General features: G+C 41.4%; 1 protein-coding gene across 1 annotated transcript; it reads left to right on the top strand.

Moving 5' to 3' along the window:
• Positions 1 to 1906: 1906 nt before the first annotated feature.
• On the top strand, positions 1907 to 19430 carry LOC142202943 (putative E3 SUMO-protein ligase RNF212). Its single transcript, XM_075273333.1, has 11 exons — positions 1907 to 2018; positions 3938 to 3999; positions 5098 to 5172; positions 8525 to 8581; positions 9963 to 10012; positions 10200 to 10270; positions 12204 to 12258; positions 12550 to 12595; positions 12691 to 12751; positions 15700 to 15736; positions 19247 to 19430. Exons 1-11 carry the CDS (start codon positions 1907 to 1909, stop codon positions 19428 to 19430), a joined length of 810 nt encoding a protein of 269 aa, XP_075129434.1.
• Positions 19431 to 19476: the final 46 nt, after the last annotated feature.

Below are 19476 nucleotides of genomic sequence, written 5' to 3'. Positions count from 1 at the left end.
CTTGGGATCCCCATGAATGAAAACCTGATCCGCCTAAAAAAGCTAGACTATAAAAGATAGACTATGATGGGGTCCACCAGCAGGGCCGTTTTAACACATTGGTGGGCCCTGTGGAATGGTTTCATAAGTTGACCCCCACCACTTAGAAATATTTAACCTGCACAAATTATAATGCCCCTCAATGGCCCCAACATAGTATAATGCCGCTTAGTGGCTCTCACACAGTATACTGCCCTATCCAATATAATGTCCCCTTCCAGGTTGCCCTTACATTTTCATGTCACTGTCCAGGTTACCCCCCAGATTCATGTCCTCCCACCCTCCTGGTTGCCCCGACATCACAGTGTCATATATCCCCTTTAAGTTGCCCCCACACTGTCATGTTTTTGCAGATCCCCCATACATGTCATTGTTTGGAGGGATTGGTGTAAACAACCAAAAATAGGAAATGACCTATATCTTGATGGTATGTAACAACGGATTATCAAAATAATGGTCATGAGAATCGACTCCATTCACTGACAGTGAAATGAATGCTGTTGCGTGAATGTAACCTTAGACTCCATGCACATGTATCAGCCCTGCCCTGCCCTGCGGATAGACAGGTTAGAGTCACCTGAATTTAACAGTGTCTTCCTCTTGTGAATTGCTGCCTCCATTGGCGAGATGTCACCATTTTTGTCAATATGCAAATAAGCTCTTTAGAGCAATGAGGGCAATGCTGTATGTCCGTTGGAGCAACGCTCTCATTGCTTCAAAGAGCTAATCTGCATATTGACAAAACGTTGATTTCTTCGTAAGAGCGGCAGCAATTCACAATGGGTAAACAGTTTGATTTATGTAATTCCATCTTATGTATCTACAGGACTGGGGTGATAGGTTAGGTTATGGTGACACTCACTTTAAAGGGATTTTATGATTGCAGAAATACATTTTTAAATAAGTATATATTCCAATAGTCTTTAGAAAGGCTCTTCTAGGCAGACCTTTTTTCTTTATTTCTTTGCAGCCATTTTTGAATAAATTCCTAATTCTTGATATACAAATCAAGCACAAAGGGCGTTATCCCTGTGCTCCAAGCACTGCGCCGTTACACCTGAAGAATGCCTCCAGCTCGTTTCTTCTTCGCTGCCGCCTTTGAAAAAGATTCCACCTATTGATCCTCTTCACTGCATAACAAGCAGCAAGTGACGCTGTCAAGATCAAAATCTCACGCATGCTCTGTATGCTCATTCAAGAAGATAGCCGCCGGCCATCTTTCCTTTTCTTCTTGAGAACAATAATAATAATACATTATTTATATAGCGCCAACATATTCCGCAGCGCTGTACAATTTGTAGGGTTCATATATAGACAGATACATAACAAAGAACGTCATTTCACACAATGGGACTGAGGGCCCTGCTCGCAAGAGCTTACAATCTATGAGGTAGAGGGGGTGACACAAGAGGTAGTAGGGGCGGTATTGCTTATACAGAGCTCAGACAATTTTGTAATAGAGGTGACTGTCATTACACAAATAAAACTTTATGAGCCATCACTAGTGATGTCCTGTAACATGTGGATGGAGCTTGGACAGATAAAGTTAGCCTGAAAAGACATCATATCGTGTGGGGTAATGTGGGAACGGGGACAGAGGAAGGTTAAATTTTGGGAATTCTAATTATAGTACGGAAGGGTTTACGTTAGAAATTGTGATAGGCTTTCTTTCCATTCCTTTAGAAATCTCTTTCGCTTTGGCTCCAATACCAACAAAAAAATCAGCAACAAAAATACGCAGTTATTCCGCACCATGAGGCCTTAGACTCTAAAGAATTTTTCTTGAAAAATCCTATTTATTGTAATGTGTATTTTTTATATATTTTTAGAGCCACTTCACCTCATCTGATCATACAACGCAGATAAAATGAGTAATGTGCTACAATGCAACATGTGTTTTCAGAAGGCTGGAAGGGAAATCTCTCGATATGTCATAACAAACTGTGGTCATGTCTTCTGTGAACACTGCCTGCAGAAAGGTATAATAAATACATATAATAAAAATGATGTGTATTAAACCAGAACATTCAGCCATTTTTACCAGATTTCTAGCTTTTTACATCCCGCATGCCAGTTTTCCAAAACGTGGGCATGTTGTGGGAAGGGACAGGGCCTCCATGGTTTGGTAGATTTTATTGTAGTTTACACCAGGAACTGATTTGAGGGGAAAAGATGCACCTAATATGTGCTTCTTAATAAAATCTACTCTGTGCATAGGGAATAAAGACTGACTAGTATGTGAATGTGTCATATTAACAGTATGGCATGAGGAGGGGGTCCTGCGCAATGGCAGCATCAAAGCTCTAAAAGTATTTCTGATCATGTGTTTAGGAGCTTGTAGTATAGCTTTAGAAAACATATACACTCAAATATAACCCAATTTAAGTTCATGCGGAGCAGGGGTCCTCTTGTATTGGATCCCTGTCAGTGGTGAAACCAGAAATGGCTGGGCCCCAAGGCAAACATTTGACATGGGGCCTCCGATCACCCCCTTCACAAACCGCATTTTTAGACGTATCATTATGCCCCATAGTGACCCCTACAGACACTATTATGCACCATAGTGGCCCCTGCACACACTATTATGTTCCATAGTCGCCCCTGTACATAGTATTATGCCTCAATGTCGACCACCCATGCACATTTATTATACTCTGGGGTCTTTTCAGATACCAGAGTATAATGATCAGAGACCAAGGGAGGATACAAGCATAACAAACAGGTTTTTATGTTGCCTCACCTCCCATGGGTCTCTGATCATTATACTCTGGGTTCTGAAAAGATACTGGAGTATAATGATAGCAGTGTGAGTGGGGGTTTGGAGCCCGCGGCCTCACTTACCGATCCTCACTCCTGTTCAAAACCGACTCCACTCTCGCAGAAGAGTGGGGATTGGTAAGTAAATTGGGCCCATTACCTGCTGGGTTTACTATTATAGCTGTCTTATCTGGTCATACACATTACATCTATTCTCCTGATGTTAGTCTAATGCAGGGGTGCTCACACTTCTTCAGCATGTGAGCTACTTCCTAAACTGATTAAGCCAAAAGATCTAATACCCACTTATTGTGGGCGGGTCTGTGGGCGGGATGGGGTGGGTCTGTGGGTGGGGCCTGCTTGTGGGCAGGGTCGGCACGGAGCATGAATGCAGGAGACAGCGTTCTGTGGCCGCCCAGGGATCCCCGGTGTCTGCTTTTTCACAGCGCAGGCTGAGAGTTATCTCTGGACACTGGCAGGCTGGGGCCTTGCACTCGTTCGCAGTCAGGGCTGCGGCAGCCCCGCCTGCCAGTGTCCGGAGATGACTCTCAGCCTGCGCTGTAAAGAAGCAGCACCCCGGCTCCCTCCATCCCTAAGAGCAGGGAGCGCCTCATCCTCCAGAGCTGCTGCTGCTGCCCGGCCTGCAAGTGTCCGGAGTGCTTGTTCACAGCGCAGGCTGAGAGTCGACTCGCAGCCTGCGCTGTGAACAAGCAGACACCGGGGATCCCTGGCTGCATCCCGCGATCGACCCATACGTCCTTCGCGATCGACGTATTGGGCACCCCTGGTCTAATGTGTATGGATATCATAATGACCCAAGCCACCTTATTAGGAATCTGTGTAATTTTTTCATGACCTGTGACAAATGTGTTATGATCCATTTGTAACAGATCCCTTTGACAAATAACTGATCTCTAAGGTGTCCATTTTTGTTAGAGAATAAATGAAAAGAATGTACATAAGTGTGCATGGATGCCAATAATTATGTTTTCATCATGTTCACATCTGCATTAGAGCTTCTGCCACAGATTCTGTCAGACATCAGTGAGTTGTGGCTAGACAGCCTAAACTTAGCCTGAAATGTTTCTGAAAATGTATGGATCATACATCTATGGTGATGTGAATGGTTTTCTTCCTGTAGGAAGAAAAGGAGTGTGTGGTGTATGCAAGTCTCCTTGCCGCACAATCGTTCTTTCAGATGAGGTATGTGCAAGATATGTGAAGGATATCTCAGTCACCTTCTGTAAGTCTAGACATAATATGACTTGGGCTGCTTTCAAATGGTTGTAAAATGGCTCTTTTGAGGAGCTGAATGTTTTGTTCCATAAAAGGAATTAGATCTCTTCATAACAATGCAGACCGACCATTTGCAAATCTTTTGTTGAATTTTTTTTCTAGTTTTTTTTGTAATCAGATCCGTGATCAGCGAGAGTCACAACTCTTGACAGCTACTTTTTAGAAAACTGCAACACAGCGGTATGCAGGGCACAGGTCCTTGTTCCATTATTCTTTTGATTACTTTTTGTAGCCCTGACTTGATTCACATTGGTATAATATTTCCACATTGTACAGGCCAATTGTACAGGCCATATTTGTGCATATAACATAGGCTTGTGTCTAGAACGGTATTGTGCATTAAATCTGTTTTAGCAGCCCCGTGTGGCATAAATGCAGTGGTTTGCCAGCGCGGAAATGCCGTGGGAAAAAAAGCAATATTTATGTGGAGTCTAGTGAATCCCATGCACACATTGCTGGAAAATATGCACAGGGGACATGCTGCGATTTCCAAAACCATTGCAGATTAGGAAATTGCAGCATGTCAGTTATACCTACAGAAACGCCAGTGGTTATCAGGGTTAACACGGGGTATTTTGGACCGGAATTTGACACGGAGGCCGCCTCAGATTCTGGTCCAAAAAACAGGTAGCCACGACTGGATGCCGGTGGAAATGAATGGGCCTAGTCGGGAGGGAGTGTCTTCAGGCGGACGTCTGGCCGCAGCATCCGCATGAAAGAAAGAGGATGTCACTTCTTTTTTTCCAGGAGCGGCAACAAACCACTCGCAGAAAAAGGAACCCATTGATTTCAATGGGAGGCGTTTTATTGGCCAGGATTTTGAGGCAGATTCTGCCCCAAAATCCTGAACAAAAAAACCCATCAGAACTACGCCTTAGGGTGTGATTGAAAAGTGCTGCAGGAAAATCTGTAATGTGGTTTTTCCCATAGCGCTCTTTTGCTGTGGCCAGCTATGTGGGGCCTTAGCCTTATAATGGCTCTTAATGCAGATTTTTGCCTTCACAGACAGATCCTGAAATAAAAATGTTGTTTACGGATATTGGTGACCTCTGCCAACAGTATTCAAAGGAGTTTTCACAAGTAAGTAACAAGATTTTAGATATATAAAATACTAGCTTCTACCCGCGACTTCATCTGCGGTGATTGTAGAAGTGTGTAAATCGAGTCGCGGGTGAAATTTTACGATCGGGTTTATGCAGCGTTAACGCCGCGTACACACCGCGTACACGCTCCCGTAAACGTGCACCGTAAATATACACACAAGCATGGTAAACAGGGGAAACAAAAATTCGGAAGAAGGCCGTGAGCGCCGAAACGCGCGCCGGGGACGTGTGGGCACACTCCTTTGGGTTACTACATGTTGTGATACTATGGGCAAGTTTGCCGGTTTACAACTCCAGCTATGGCACTATGACTTGTAGTGAGATGTGAACCTACAGCTGGGGTTTATATCACTCACTTCCAGTCTATGACTGTTACTTTAGCTGAGGAGTTGCTGGGACCATTGTGCTTAACTGTTTGATGTATACTGTGTTAACACTTAAGATACTGCAGTGTTGTTGTGTTCCCCTGTACAATAGTCTGTCTTTTAATACACTTGGTATATTAATAGCTGTATTCTAGCTGTTTCTTTGCTTTATATACTTCAACTATACATGGTATTGCGTATTTTGGATGATTCTGGTGCCACTGTGCATAGTACTCCATTAGGAGGAGCTGTTGTATTTCTTTACATGCTTCTTTGTATATCATTGACATCACTGCTTGTCAGTATTTACTGTCTCAATCATTGAGCTTTTTTCTATGTAAATCTGTAAATCTACATTTAGTACTTCTGTCTTCTACATCAGTATACATCATATTTATGTACTAGTTTATTCCTCCCTAATAACCAAATATTTGTTGTATATGTGCATTCTCCTGTATCGCACAACTTCTGGCATATTTACTTAGGCGATTTTGCCCATTGAGTTACCTGTGTGCTCACTGCCATCTGATGGCATTTGGTGACTAGTCACCCCCCTTTTTTAACTATTTATCTGTGTCTTTGTTGTTATTTAATAAAAAATTTTCAATTTTGTATATATATCCTTGGTTCGCTTTTTTGTTTCTTTGTGCACCGTAAATAGCGCGGCGCAAACGCTCCCGTAACGCAGCGCTCTGCGTAAAAATAAACACCAAATGAGCACCGCATTACGCTGTGTGAATGGACCCTTACATGTGTATTTGTAGACGTGTATTTTCAGCAAATACATGGTCGTTTAGTGGGTGTGAAGAAGAGCAGGGGGTGCGCTGAATAATGCAATGCATTGCAATAGTAATGTATTGCAATGCATTGCCTAATAGTGTGAGTGTATGCAGGCGTAATGTTTAGTTCAGTTAGTAGAGTGGTGGATTTCAGAGGCGGGGATAGGTAATGTGTGTGTTTCACAGTATTTTTTGTTTTTGTTTTTTTATTTATTTTTTATTTTAATGCTAATGAGGTTTGCAGGCTGCATCCAGCAGCTTGCAAAACAATACTGTTGTACACCAGCAGGGGGTGTCCTGAACAATGCAATGCATTGCAATCGTAATGTATTGCTATGTATTGCATAATCGTGCCAGTGCTATTGCAGGCTACATAGCATAGCCTGCAGCAGCCTGGACACACTGAGCTGTGTGGGAGGCGTGGGAGAGCTAGCGGCTGCTATAGGAACCTTCGCGGCAGCAGCCTAGCCCAGTGTAGGCAGCGGAGATGAGCAGGAGGATGCCTCCGCGCAGCGAAGGACAGAAGGGAGCCGCGGGACAGGTAAGAGAAGGCGGCGGAGGACGCAAAGTTGGCAGGAACCGGAGACATGATGGGGGTAGTGCAGTGTATGCGCAATTGTGTAAGGGAAGGGCTATGGCGTACGTGAACTTACTAGTGTCGAGCTGGTGGATGGATCATGCAGAGGAAACAGCAGGGAGGTGATAGCGGCGTCGGGTACTGTTGCGGGCTGGAGGCAGGATTTCATGTGCTGCGGCCTAAGGTGGAGGCGCAAAATGGTAGCGTGCTAGTAACACGTTGTTTATGTGTGCAAAGTGCGCATGCTCCTGTGAAGCTAGTGGAGTAGTGTGGTGGGCAGTGGCGCGGATCCTCCCAGCGGTGGGGGTCTGCAAACATGGCTAGTCCAGAGAGTGACAGAGGTAGCCTCCTGCAGGATGGTGAAGGTGAGGGTGAAAGTGGGAAAGTATATGCGAATGTGTGGGGCTAGGCTGTAGGAGGTAATGTGAAGTTTAGGGGCTTGCTATGGTCCAAAGTGTGTGAGATTGCAGAGATGGTGATGTCAGTTTGTTTTTTGTGGGGGTCCTGGGAAAAACGTATGTGGGTTATTGTGTTCAAAAGTAGCCTATTGCGCAATTGTGTGTATTAACTATGTTTGAGGAAAATTTCAGCCAAATCGGTGGAGCGGGTTTTGCGTGATTGACCGCCAAACATCCGAACATCCAAAGTCACAAACCCACAAACTCACAAACATTTCACATTTATAATATTAATAGGATGAAAAGTAAATTACATTTTTTGAGGAATTTTTTTTTTTTACCAGCAATCCACAGTCCTAATCATGGAATCAGTTATCACTATAAAAATATCATATACGGTAAATACTTCATATAGTCTATGTATGCCCACTATATCCATAGTTTTACGCTTCACAGTAGCAACATGGCTCCCTTTTATGATGGAAAGATGACCACCATAATTTTTTAAACAGACCTAATAGACAGTGATTGACCCTGTAGACCTTAAAGGGGTTGTGCAGGTATACTCTCCTATCTGTTTTCACACAGGCTTTAGAAAGAGCATGGGGGACTAAAGCAAGCATCTGATGCCCAGCAAGTGCACAATACTTGCTGGATGCCACACGTCTGCCTGGGCAGCCAGACTGATGATTGACAGATCTGATGATAGAGAATGTCTGTACAACCCCTTTAATGAGACACATTTGGGTTCTGGTATTTTTGACAACAAAACCAGTGCTGTAAATTGTACTGACTCTGCTGAGAAACACTTGAGACAGGATTGAGAAACAATAATATGAACACATGACTGTACAAGCAACTTTTTTCATGTTTAGTACCTGACAGAGTTCTCCAGCAGTTGGCACAGACAGAGATAAATACATGCAAATTCCTATAAGGCTTTGTTCACAAAATACAGTTTTTGATCTGTTGTATTTTAGATAAAAGAAAGGCGGTATTAGGAATCTTTCCTCCACACTTTTCCTTTATTTAGGATCCACCCCAGGTTTAGTATTTTGTAGCCAGCAGTACAGGACTATATAGGATGTATAAGTGTGCTGTATTATATTACTGTATTATATAAGGATATCATTCTTCTAGATCTAGACACATTATTTCCTTTTAAATACTAAAACATTAAGGTCATTCTAATGTAAATACTCATTTCCAGGTGGCAGAATTTCAGGCATGTCATAGGCAACGATCATTAGTACATTACAAAAGAAAAGTAAGTATCATCAGGGCAGAACTGAAGGAGCAGATACATTGGCATGTCACTCAGTGTAGTTGATAGTTGCTCTGTTGTACACTGCCATCTTGTTATGGTTTTATTGTTTTCTCTAATATTACATTGACTTTAAAGGGATTCTATCATTAAAATCACATATTGTTTTCGATCACACGTAGGAATAGCCTTAAGAAAGGCTATTCTTCTCCTACCTTTAGATGTCTTCTCCGCGCCGCCATTTGGTAGAAATCCTGTGTGCAAATGAGTTTTGAATGGGATAGCACCTTCTGTGATGTCTAATGAACATAGGTTTGTTAATGGTAGCTAGTCTCTATTTTTGGGGCCCCTAAAACCCCAATTCTAACAAAACTCATTCCCATCCATTGTTCTGTTCAGGAGATCTAATTACTTTTATTGTACTGTAAATGAGTCCAAGACTCATCTCCATTGGTTCACAATTTATTGGCATAGTGCTGTTTAAGCCAAGGTGAGTACACATGTGCAAGAAAGAGAAATGTCCTCGACTTCAATGTGTAATGTGCATATGCAATGAGTTTTCAAAGATGGGTCGGGGACTCATCCACAACAGATTAAAAGTAATAAAACTCTGAAATGGAAGGTGATTGAGGTTACTAAGTTTGGAGCCCTAAGTCCCATTAGCTTAAGGACATGCTGTTGTTTTAGGGGCCCGAACCTGGAGACAGGTTCCCTTTAATGCTGAGGATTTACAATTGCTTATGGAGTTTCTGAAATAGTGTCAATGCTACAAAAAGGATTGCATGATCCAGGTCGGCTTATTTCTCACCTGCAGAAACATCTTTCATCTGATGACCTTTTTTATAAAAAATTTTATCCTCTTTATCGAGGGAGAGATGAGACAATATAGAAAATAAACAAAATGCAGAGATGGAAAGTAATTTGGGTATTACAGTAGCTAATTTACTGGAAAGACATTTTTCATTGTACCATCTTATGTTTTTTTGATCATTTCAGTAACATTTAATGTGGGTCACTTTGGTACTTTTGCTCATTACCTCTATCTCCACCCTATGTTGACAATGGAGATGCTAATAGAGCCATATCATAGAAACTCTCTCATTTTGGAAAGAGCCGCTGATAATGTAATGTGTATGGAGGTGTCCCAACCCTCTTCCAATGGCAGATGTTACAGGAAAGAGGAATTGAGCATATTGGATTTCAACATGCCCAATCTTTGTTCTTGCAGGAGATGCGCCATCTCCAGAGGGGCCTGGCAGCAGTTTGTTACCCTTCCCCACTAATAATTCTTCAAAACTAGTGTTAGATATTGTATGGAAGTCCCATATTTATATATAAATAAATATAGTCCATTCATCATATGGTTAACATTCTATTGGTTTAGATATCAAAGTTAGAAGAAACTGTTAAGGAGCTCACACAACAGCTACAAAGGTAAGAGTTTATTTTATATATTATACAACTACATTTCTTTTGTTTATGTAGAAGTATAAACATAGATTTTCCGGGAACCTCTTCCACTTCATCTTTGCAGAAATACTATAAATCTTCCCTATTGTTTCTGCTTTGGAAAAAAATATAATATGTGAATACAGATTTAGATCACAAATTTCTTTTTAAGTTGTAGTTTAAGAGCCTCACAATCTTGCAGTCGAATGCCAGCATCTAATACAGTAAAGAGCAAGGACTCAAGTAAGTTGTATTATACATATACTGGACCAAAAAATGTCAGTTCATGTCCCTGATTACAGGTATCCCCCTCTAGTTACAGGTCAAGAAATCCAACAAGAGGGTAGCATACGGCATCATATTGTCTGGCAAAATGCTGGGCTTCCTATGCTGTACACCTCCATATCTAATAAAATGACCCCCACACAATATAATAATACTTCCTTATGGCCCCTACACAGTATAACAATGGGCTCATTGTGGCCCCACACTGTATAATGATGCCTTAATGATCTCCATACAGTATTATGCCTCCTTGATGGCGCTCCATTATGGCCCGTACAAAGTGAAGTCACAGGCTCTGTAGGTTCATAGCGAGATGTTATTATTATTATTACTGATCCTGCCTGACTTCTATTCCCAAGCAGCGGAAACTCATAACAAAAGAGGCAAAGAGCTGCTCTCTTGTTTAGACCTGATAACCCTATGCTTTGTGTGGATTTTATACTTTATTAGACAGAGCAGCCCCGCGTCTTAATATTTATTTAGTCTTCCATTGCCTGTAAGTAGTGCAGGTGTCCAATGGTCTGAGTAGGGGAACTGTTGGCAACACAATTTTATGCCTTTGTAGCAGAGGCGATGCCCCTGAGCTCAGGGAGGGGTTCTGGCAATATGGAAGATTTGTCAGTTCACCCAGGAGTCCGGTCTCCCCGGAAAATGGAACCCAATAACACTTGTAATGTAACTTGGGAAAGGAGTTGATGTCATGGAATCAAAGTGGTTAAAATTATTTGTCATCTGCTCTTTGGCGTTATCTGCATCTAAATTTGCTTGAACGTAGAGCTGGGGCTCATTTGCTGATAGAAGTGGAGGAGCGTTATGACACTTCTTAAGGGGCCTCATCAGTAGAAGCAGTTTGCTACCATTGTCACTATGTGGGAGTCATGCTAGTTATCTCTATCACTGTATTGGCCTAGTCTGTCTTGTCCTACTATTGTAGGCAGGAGATATTTTGCATTGAGATTTGTTTTTTTGCCACACTAGTTTCTTAAAGTCCCCTGATGATTGGTGCATCACTGTGCCAGGAAACGCGTAGGGACTAGGGATTCAAGAGGGTCTTCACAGGGACAGCTTGGTACTGCCCTTTTAAGGATGGGAGCAATTTGGGGGATTGAAGGTCAACTATTTAGGGTAAACTATAGGGAATCCTTCTCTTCTTGTGCTGAACCCTCTATATCTTGGTTTCTCCTGCTATCAGAACTTGGTAAGACCATTACATTTATTCTGTGACAGACATGTATATGATACCTCTATATGGGTAAGATGTCAACTGTTTCCACCATATGGTATGTTACCTACATTGTGTCATGACTACCAATTGTGTCATATCTTAAGTGTGATTACCATTGACAGTGTTTTATAAGGGATCAATGTTTTAACATAATAAATGTTATGTTTTATATTTGCATCAGTGCACTGTGCACCATATTTATAGATAATGAACTTTATTATATGCTGACTCGGCAGCTGAGTCCAGTTCTAGTTCTGCACCATATCACTAGGAAAGACTCTGCCCCATAGCAAGCTTTTGAATGGATCCCCCACCCCCAGCCCTCACACTGTATTAACACTGTCTTTCCTGGCCCTTTTACTGACCTCCCCCCACTTAGTACATTGTCCTCTATTTGCCCACATATAGTATACTTATAATGTTCCCTTTAATGGTCCCACACAGTATATTGCACTCTTTACTGGCTCTCCACATAGCATATTGCCCCTATACATTCCCCTTTGCGGGCCCCAATACAGTAACAGCCCTATTTTCACATGATTCATGTTGGAGATGACACACAATTATATTTACATCCATAAATCATAGTTACTGATATTGTTTCCAAGAATGCTTTATGTGTTTTTATGTAAGGAATTAATCAACCTTCTTTTGCTTTTGCTTCAGCACATTCACATGACCAATATTCTCCATCTTTCTCACAAGCATCCAGTACCAAGAAGTAAGTACATTGCATAAAGGTCTCAGATACAGATTGTACACTGTATCAAAAATGCTGTACATTGCAGATAATACCAGCAATATATCCTAACACAACAGGGGTTCACTCTTCCAGATACACCACATTTTCTGTCAAGCTTTCAGAGCCTAATACTATATCTGTAAAACGGCCCCCAACTATCCTTTGCTGTTTCCTTTTATAACAGTGGGTATTGGGCATTAGGACCTGACTATAACCTCTGCTCTGGTTACAGTATTTCATGCGCTTTACTAACCATTTCTTTTTGGACAGGGCTGAAGTAGCAGATTTCACATCAAATGCATCCCAGAATAAGAATGTAAGTGTAAATATATAATCGGTGCATCAGTTTATATACCTCTAGTAACAACATAATGTTTTTATTGTTATAAAATATGTATTTTATATTTACAGTTCCCTATAACTGGTCTAACTAGATTGTCTTTGATAAGTCCCCCAGCAAGTGGGATCACTGGTAAGTTTACTAAATTAATTTTTAATAAATTTTTAGTATTCTAAGCCCATTTTATACAGGTCAGGTATTGGGAACAACTGTTCATGATCATCTGACAAACAAGCAAATGTGAGATGTCGGGTGATCGCCTCTTAATGCAGCATTAAAGATGCTTGTTTGTTGACAGCACATCTCCTATGTAAAAAGGCATTTCAACTCTGTGGTTGCTTCAGCCATCTTTTTCGGTGTGGCCTGCTGGGGGAGCAGTATATCAACCAGGGACAGAAATAGACTTGACAGGCTGATCAGAAGGGCCAGCTCTGTCCTGGGGAGCCCCCTGGACCCAGTACAGGTGGTGGGTGACAGAAGGATACTGTCCGTGGTGACCTCCATGCGGGAGAACAAATCCCACCCCATGTATGAGACCTTGACAGCACTGTAAGTGACCGTCTGCTTCACCCCAAGTGTGAGAAGGAACGCTATCGCAAGTCCTTCCTTCCAACTGCGACCAGGCTGTATAATCTACATCAGACCAAGCAAAGATCACTCCACACAGAAAACTAATGATTGTGATTATGAAGTCTTCCTTCTTTCTTCTTCTGTTCCTTAGCTGCTATGGACTCCTAGTATATCTTCTCTTCTCAGCCTATGTGTGTATTATCCTGTATCTGTATTACTATGCTGCTGTAACATACTGAAATTTCCCCACTGTAGGACTATTAAAGGATTATCTTATCTTATTTACTGCTAACAAATGCAAATTGCATGTGAATACATCTTAGTGTGAGTACAAAGCCTGAACTGCAGAGCCCGTCATATGTGTCAGAATAAAATTAAATGAATATAAAAAAAAATGTAAAACTATTTTCCCAGTAAACTGGAGGACACCATTATAAGTCAGTGGGGTCTGTCACATGCTGTTGGTGACTATTGTATTTCGCATCAGGCTGTCATTATTTTAATTTTTCTTTCTGCTCTAATGGAACAGAAAATTGACAGTAGGACAACACAGGTGAAACCAGTCTATATAGCTCACCATACAGATAAGATAGCTGTCGGCAAAACTATTGTCTACCTCTCTCGGTTTCAACCACCTTTCTTGATTTCCTCTTACCCATGCTTAAGCTATTAAGCAGCGCATGTATATTGAATTTGCCTGGGCTCAGTCCTAATTTCAGTCAGGAGGCTTCCATAAACATTAGATGGTTACCCTTTCCCAGCAACATTACTCGACAATTATCTAATATGTAAGATTAGCTTTGAAGTGTAAGGCTAAGGCCCCACGGTACATTTTACAGCTTTAAAGCGCTGCGGGAAAAAACCACAGTAGGAACACTTCATGGTTCTTCCCGCAGCACTTTGAACAGAAAGTTCACAGAGTTTCTCTGTGGACTTTCTGTTACCATTATATCTACGGGAAAGTTGCCAGTGTTTCTGTAGATATAATTGACATGCTGCAATTTCCAAAACCGCGCCGGTATTGGAAATCACAGCGTGTCTGCGCTGCAGTTTGAAACGCAAAGTGGGCAGGCGATTTGCATGAATGCCATCCACTTTGCAGATACTGTAAAACACCATGATTTTCCCACAACATTTCCATCACAGGCAAATCGCGGTGTTTCCGGCCTGTGGGGCCCTGGCCTAAGTGCCTTTTTTTTACTATTATGCAGGGGGTGTTTGTTATATATTTTTGTTATATACTTTATGACTATTTTTTTTTACTTCCTTTTGGTAGAATATAAGCTCTAATGTTCTCCCTAACAATGTTCTAACTAAGCATTGCCAGGGAGAATCCATAGATAAGTTATGTATTGCCAGTATGTACAACACCTGCCAAAAGGGTGAGGGTCACTTCAAACAGCTAAATCTCTAGTTTTATGCCACCTGAACAGTGGAGAATCACAACTCTCATATAATATGAGAATCACTGTTGTAGGTTGTGTAAAACCAGCTATTTGAAGTGACCTTACTCCCTTGGGCAACTGCTATATCCTCTACATACTGGCAATACACTATGGTCTAGATCAGGGGTAGGGAACGTACGGCTCTCCAGCTGTTGCAAAACTACAACTCCCAGAATGCATACTTGCTCTGCTGTTCTTGGAACTCCCATGGAAGTGAGTGGAGTATGTTGGGAGTTGTAGTTTCACAGCAGCTGGAGAGCCAAAGGTTCCCTATCCCTGGTCTAGATTTACTATTGTGGTGAAGACTAGAGCTTGGAATGAATATGGCACAAAGTCGTATCTTTGGTATATTTCAGTGCATAATTGCCATCTTGGCACAACAAGTTTGAGCTAAAATCTTTCTCACTTGCTAGATATGTGGGTATAGCTTCTCAGGAAAGGGGGCAGGACTTAAATGCACCAAGATGTATCACAAATCAGGCTTAAAGGGGTTGGCCACTTTCAGACCAATATTGACAAACAAATGTACAATAAAACGATATACAATTTCCCAATATACTTTCTGTATCAATTCCTCACAGTTTTCTAGATTTCGGCTTGCTGTCATTCATTCTGTTACTTCTAGAGGATAAAACTCTGACCATGGTCATGTGATTTACGGTCCATGGTCATGTGATTTACGGTCCATGGTCATGTGATTTACGGTCCATGCCATGGTCATGTGATTTACTGTCCATGGTCATGTGATGTACGGTCCATGGTCATGTGATGAGCACACAGGTGCACTGCTCGTTACCAGGCAGATCTCTGATTATTGTGCTGTGACTATAACGAGCGGCACCTGTGAGCCTGTTTTCCAGAAGTAACGCTGCACTTACACTTTATGAAAATAAGTTAGTAACAGTAGGAAAAGTCTAAAAGGATTTGGGGAGGAGGACAATACCTACTGGTAATACTCAGACAGTTTTGGTAATTGACAATTCATGCAAATCTTTTTTGCATCCTACTTGCATCTTTCACATATGCATCAATTATGAAAATAATTTGCAAACTTTCATTTTACAGGTGTATATAAAGGCAATACTTCAGGGGGCTCAACAAGGTAAATCTGAGTGATTAGTAGGTATGAATATCTCAGGCTTTGTTCACACTTTGTTGGGAGCTTACATTCAGGGTACAGTACATGTCTGAATAGGACCACTAAATATATGCCCCATGTATGTAACTGTATACACCTCATACTTGTCCAAGGAAGGATAAAGACAGGGGCACTCACCAGCTAAGGGCAAAAAACTCATTCCTCAAAAGCGTTAAGCCAACACCAAAAGCATTAAGCGGTAAAAGCGGAGACATGATGCCAGCTAGAGAAAGTAACACTTCTGTATTCAAGTCTGGTCTAGAAATGTGAACATAAGAGGACTGAAGTCAGTGGTTAACCAATTCATTACGTGTAAAGCCACTTATCTTGTGCTGTGTCCTTATGGCAGATTCTATATAGGCATTCATCATCTGTAGGTCTGTTTCACGAGCATTTGAAATCGATTATGGGATATAGTTTTTCCCACCTTGTCCAGTATCTAAGAGAAGTTTGTGATGGGTCCCCAGGATTTTGCCCTTTGAAGGGTTGGAATGTATTCACAATCCCCTCGCCTTAGACTTTGGAGGCAATATTATGGGCACTTTAGGTCTGACTGACAAAAATTGAAATGTGGATTTTGGACAGTTACATTATGTATCAATTACACACAAATCTTCTTGTTCATGTGAAGACAAAAGACATGCTGCATGACATTTTAACATTTGGGCATCATTGCATTTAAACATATTTTTCCAGAAATAAAGCTTAACCACTAATATATAGTATGTACCGCGACAAAACTAAAATATATGGCAAGTAACATGACATATAATGGATCTACTTGGTTTAGGCTGCTTTCACATTTTTATAAATCAGGCAGGGAATCTGGTGTTAATAAGAAAAAGGGATCAGTCTTGAAAAGTAATGCAAACATTTGCCAGGTTTTATGATGTATCCAGCAAAGAAGAATACTTTAAATAATAAGGGTAAAATAATTTAAAAGACATTTATGGCATATCCAAAGGACAAATCATAAATGTCTCCCAGAGGTGAGCACTGATCCCTAAAATGACCCCCACCCCCAGTATCCATTGCCCTGCTCCCCATCTCCCCATAGAAGTGAATGGGAATTAGACATACAGCCAATAACGGTGAGAAGAGCTGTTTTGGTAAAATCTGACCACATATAACAATCTGGATTTATTTGTCAACAGGAACAAGGTGAGGGACAGCTGAACCTGAGGGGAGTTATTCTTAAAGATGCGTATCCCAGAGATGGGACCCACATCTGTTAGACATAAATATATGTCTGTGGACATATATATACAGTACAGAACAAAAGTTTGGACACACCTTCTCATTCAAAGATTTTTCTGTATTTTCATGACTATGAAAATTGTAGATTCACACTGAAGGCATCAAGACTATGAATTATCACATGTGGAATTATATACGTAACAAAAAAGTGTGACTACAACTGAAAATCTGTCTTATATTCTAGGTTCTTCAAAGTAGCCACCTTTTGCTTTGATTACTGCTTTGCACACTCTTTGCATTCTCTTGATGAGCTTCAAGAGGTAGTCACCTGAAATGGTCTTCCAACAGTCTTGAAGAAGTTCTCAGAGATGCTTAGCACTTGTTGGTCCTTTTGCCTTCACTCTGCGGTCCAGCTCACCCCAAATCATCTCGATTGGGTTCATGTCTGGTGACTGTGGAGGCCAGGTCATCCGGCATAGCACCCCATCACTCTCCTTCCTGGTCAAATAGCCCTTACACAGCCTGGAGGTGTGTTTGGGGTCATTGTCCTGTTGAAAAATAAATGATGGTCCAACTAAACACAAACCGGATGGAATAGCATGCCGCTGCAAGACGCTGTGGTAGCCATGCTGGTTCAGTATACCTTCAATTTTGAAAAAAATCGCCAACAGTGTCACCAGCAAAGCACCCCCACACCATCGCACCTCCTCCTCCATGCTTCACGGTGGGAACCAGGCATGTAGAGTCCATCCCTTCACCTATTCTGCATCACACAAAGACACGGTGGTTGGAACCAAAGATCTCAAATTTGGACTCATCAGACCAAAGCACAGGTTTCCACTGGTCTAATGTCCATTCCTTGTGTTCTTTAGCCCAAACAAGTCTCTTCTGCTTGTTGCCTGTCCTTAGCAGTGGTTTTCTAGCAGCTATTTTACCATGAAGGCCTGCTGCATAAAGTCTCCTCTTAACAGTTGTTGTAGAGATGTGTCTGCTGCTAGAACTCTGTGTGGCATTGACCTGGTCTCTAATCTGAGCTGCTGTTACCTGCGATTTCTGAGGCTGATGACTCGGATGAGCTTATCCTCCGCAGCAGAGGTGACTCTTGGTCTTCCTTTCCTGGGGCGGTCCTCATGTCATCCAGTTTCTTTGTAGCGCTTGATGGTTTTTGCAACTGCACTTGGGGACACTTTCAAAGTTTTCCAAATTTTTCATACTGACTGACCTTCATTTCTTAAATTAATGATGGTTACTTTTTCTTTACTTACCTGCTTTTTTCTTGCCATAATACAAATTCTAAATCTATGTAGTAGGATTATCAGCTGTGTATCCACCTGACTTCTGCACAACACAAGCACAACACAACTGATGGTCCCGAACCCATTTATAAGGCAAGAAATCCCACTTATTAAATCTAACAGGTCACACCTGTGAAGTGAAAACCATTTCGGGTGACTACCTCTTGAAGCTCATCAAGAGAATGCCAAGAGTGTGCAAAGCAGTAACCAAAGCAAAAGGTGACTACTTTGAAGAACCGAGAATATAAGACAGATTTTCAGTAGTTTCACACTTTTATGTTAAGTATATAATTCCACATGTGATAATTCATAATTTTGATGTCTTCAGTGTGAATCTACAATTGTCATAGTCATGAAAATACAGAAAACTCTTTGAATGAGAAGGTGTGTCCAAACTTTTGGTCTGTACTGTGTGTGTGTGTGTGTGTGTGTGTGTGTATATATATATATATATATATATATATATACATACACATATATATGTAAATTGATTATGTTATGAGGTTAAAGGCCAGAATCTTAGCTTTCAAGTGACACAAGGATAAGAGCTCCATATACTGGGAGCAGCACTTAACTGGAGTTGGTGAACAGGGTGAAAAGTTTCACTTTGCTTTGTACCTGTGCAGGGGAAAGGGAGATGGAAATCAGGTAACAAAAAATACAGTCTTGTACTGTCATCACTCCCCTCTATCACCTACCATACCACTCACAGTGGGAGGTCTTGGGTATGGTCTTGAGGAGGAAAGTGAACCTGAATCTCTTGGCAGCAAAGGGGTTAATGCATCTAGACACATTGGAGCATATTTGTTATGTCATACACTTTTTTTTTTTGCAGAAACTGTCATTCAGTTTTGTCATTGTAAACATATTAGAAGTCAGTAAACCAATCATGTAACCAACCCCAGATTATTTTTTTGTGTTTCCTGTGCTATACTTATTTGATCACGCTGATATTAAACTTTACTTACCTTTTTCTATACAGATCCAGTGTTGGTTCTTCACGACAAAGTATTTTCAATCCATTTTCACAGTCTGTATCACCAGCAAACCAAGATCGTGTCTGGCACTTCCCTAGTCAGAGATCCCCACAGACGCCTTTGTCTACCCAGTCGTCCAGTTCCAGGCAGCCCATTACTCTTGCCAACGTATTGCAGCGCCGTCAATAAGAAGTTATATAAAACATACCGTATTTGTTTGAGGAGGGGAACAATA

The sequence above is a fragment of the Leptodactylus fuscus genome, chromosome 5, assembly GCF_031893055.1.
Source record: "Leptodactylus fuscus isolate aLepFus1 chromosome 5, aLepFus1.hap2, whole genome shotgun sequence".
NCBI classification, from domain to species: domain Eukaryota; kingdom Metazoa; phylum Chordata; class Amphibia; order Anura; family Leptodactylidae; genus Leptodactylus; species Leptodactylus fuscus.
This window is presented reverse-complemented; position numbering and strand designations above follow the sequence as displayed.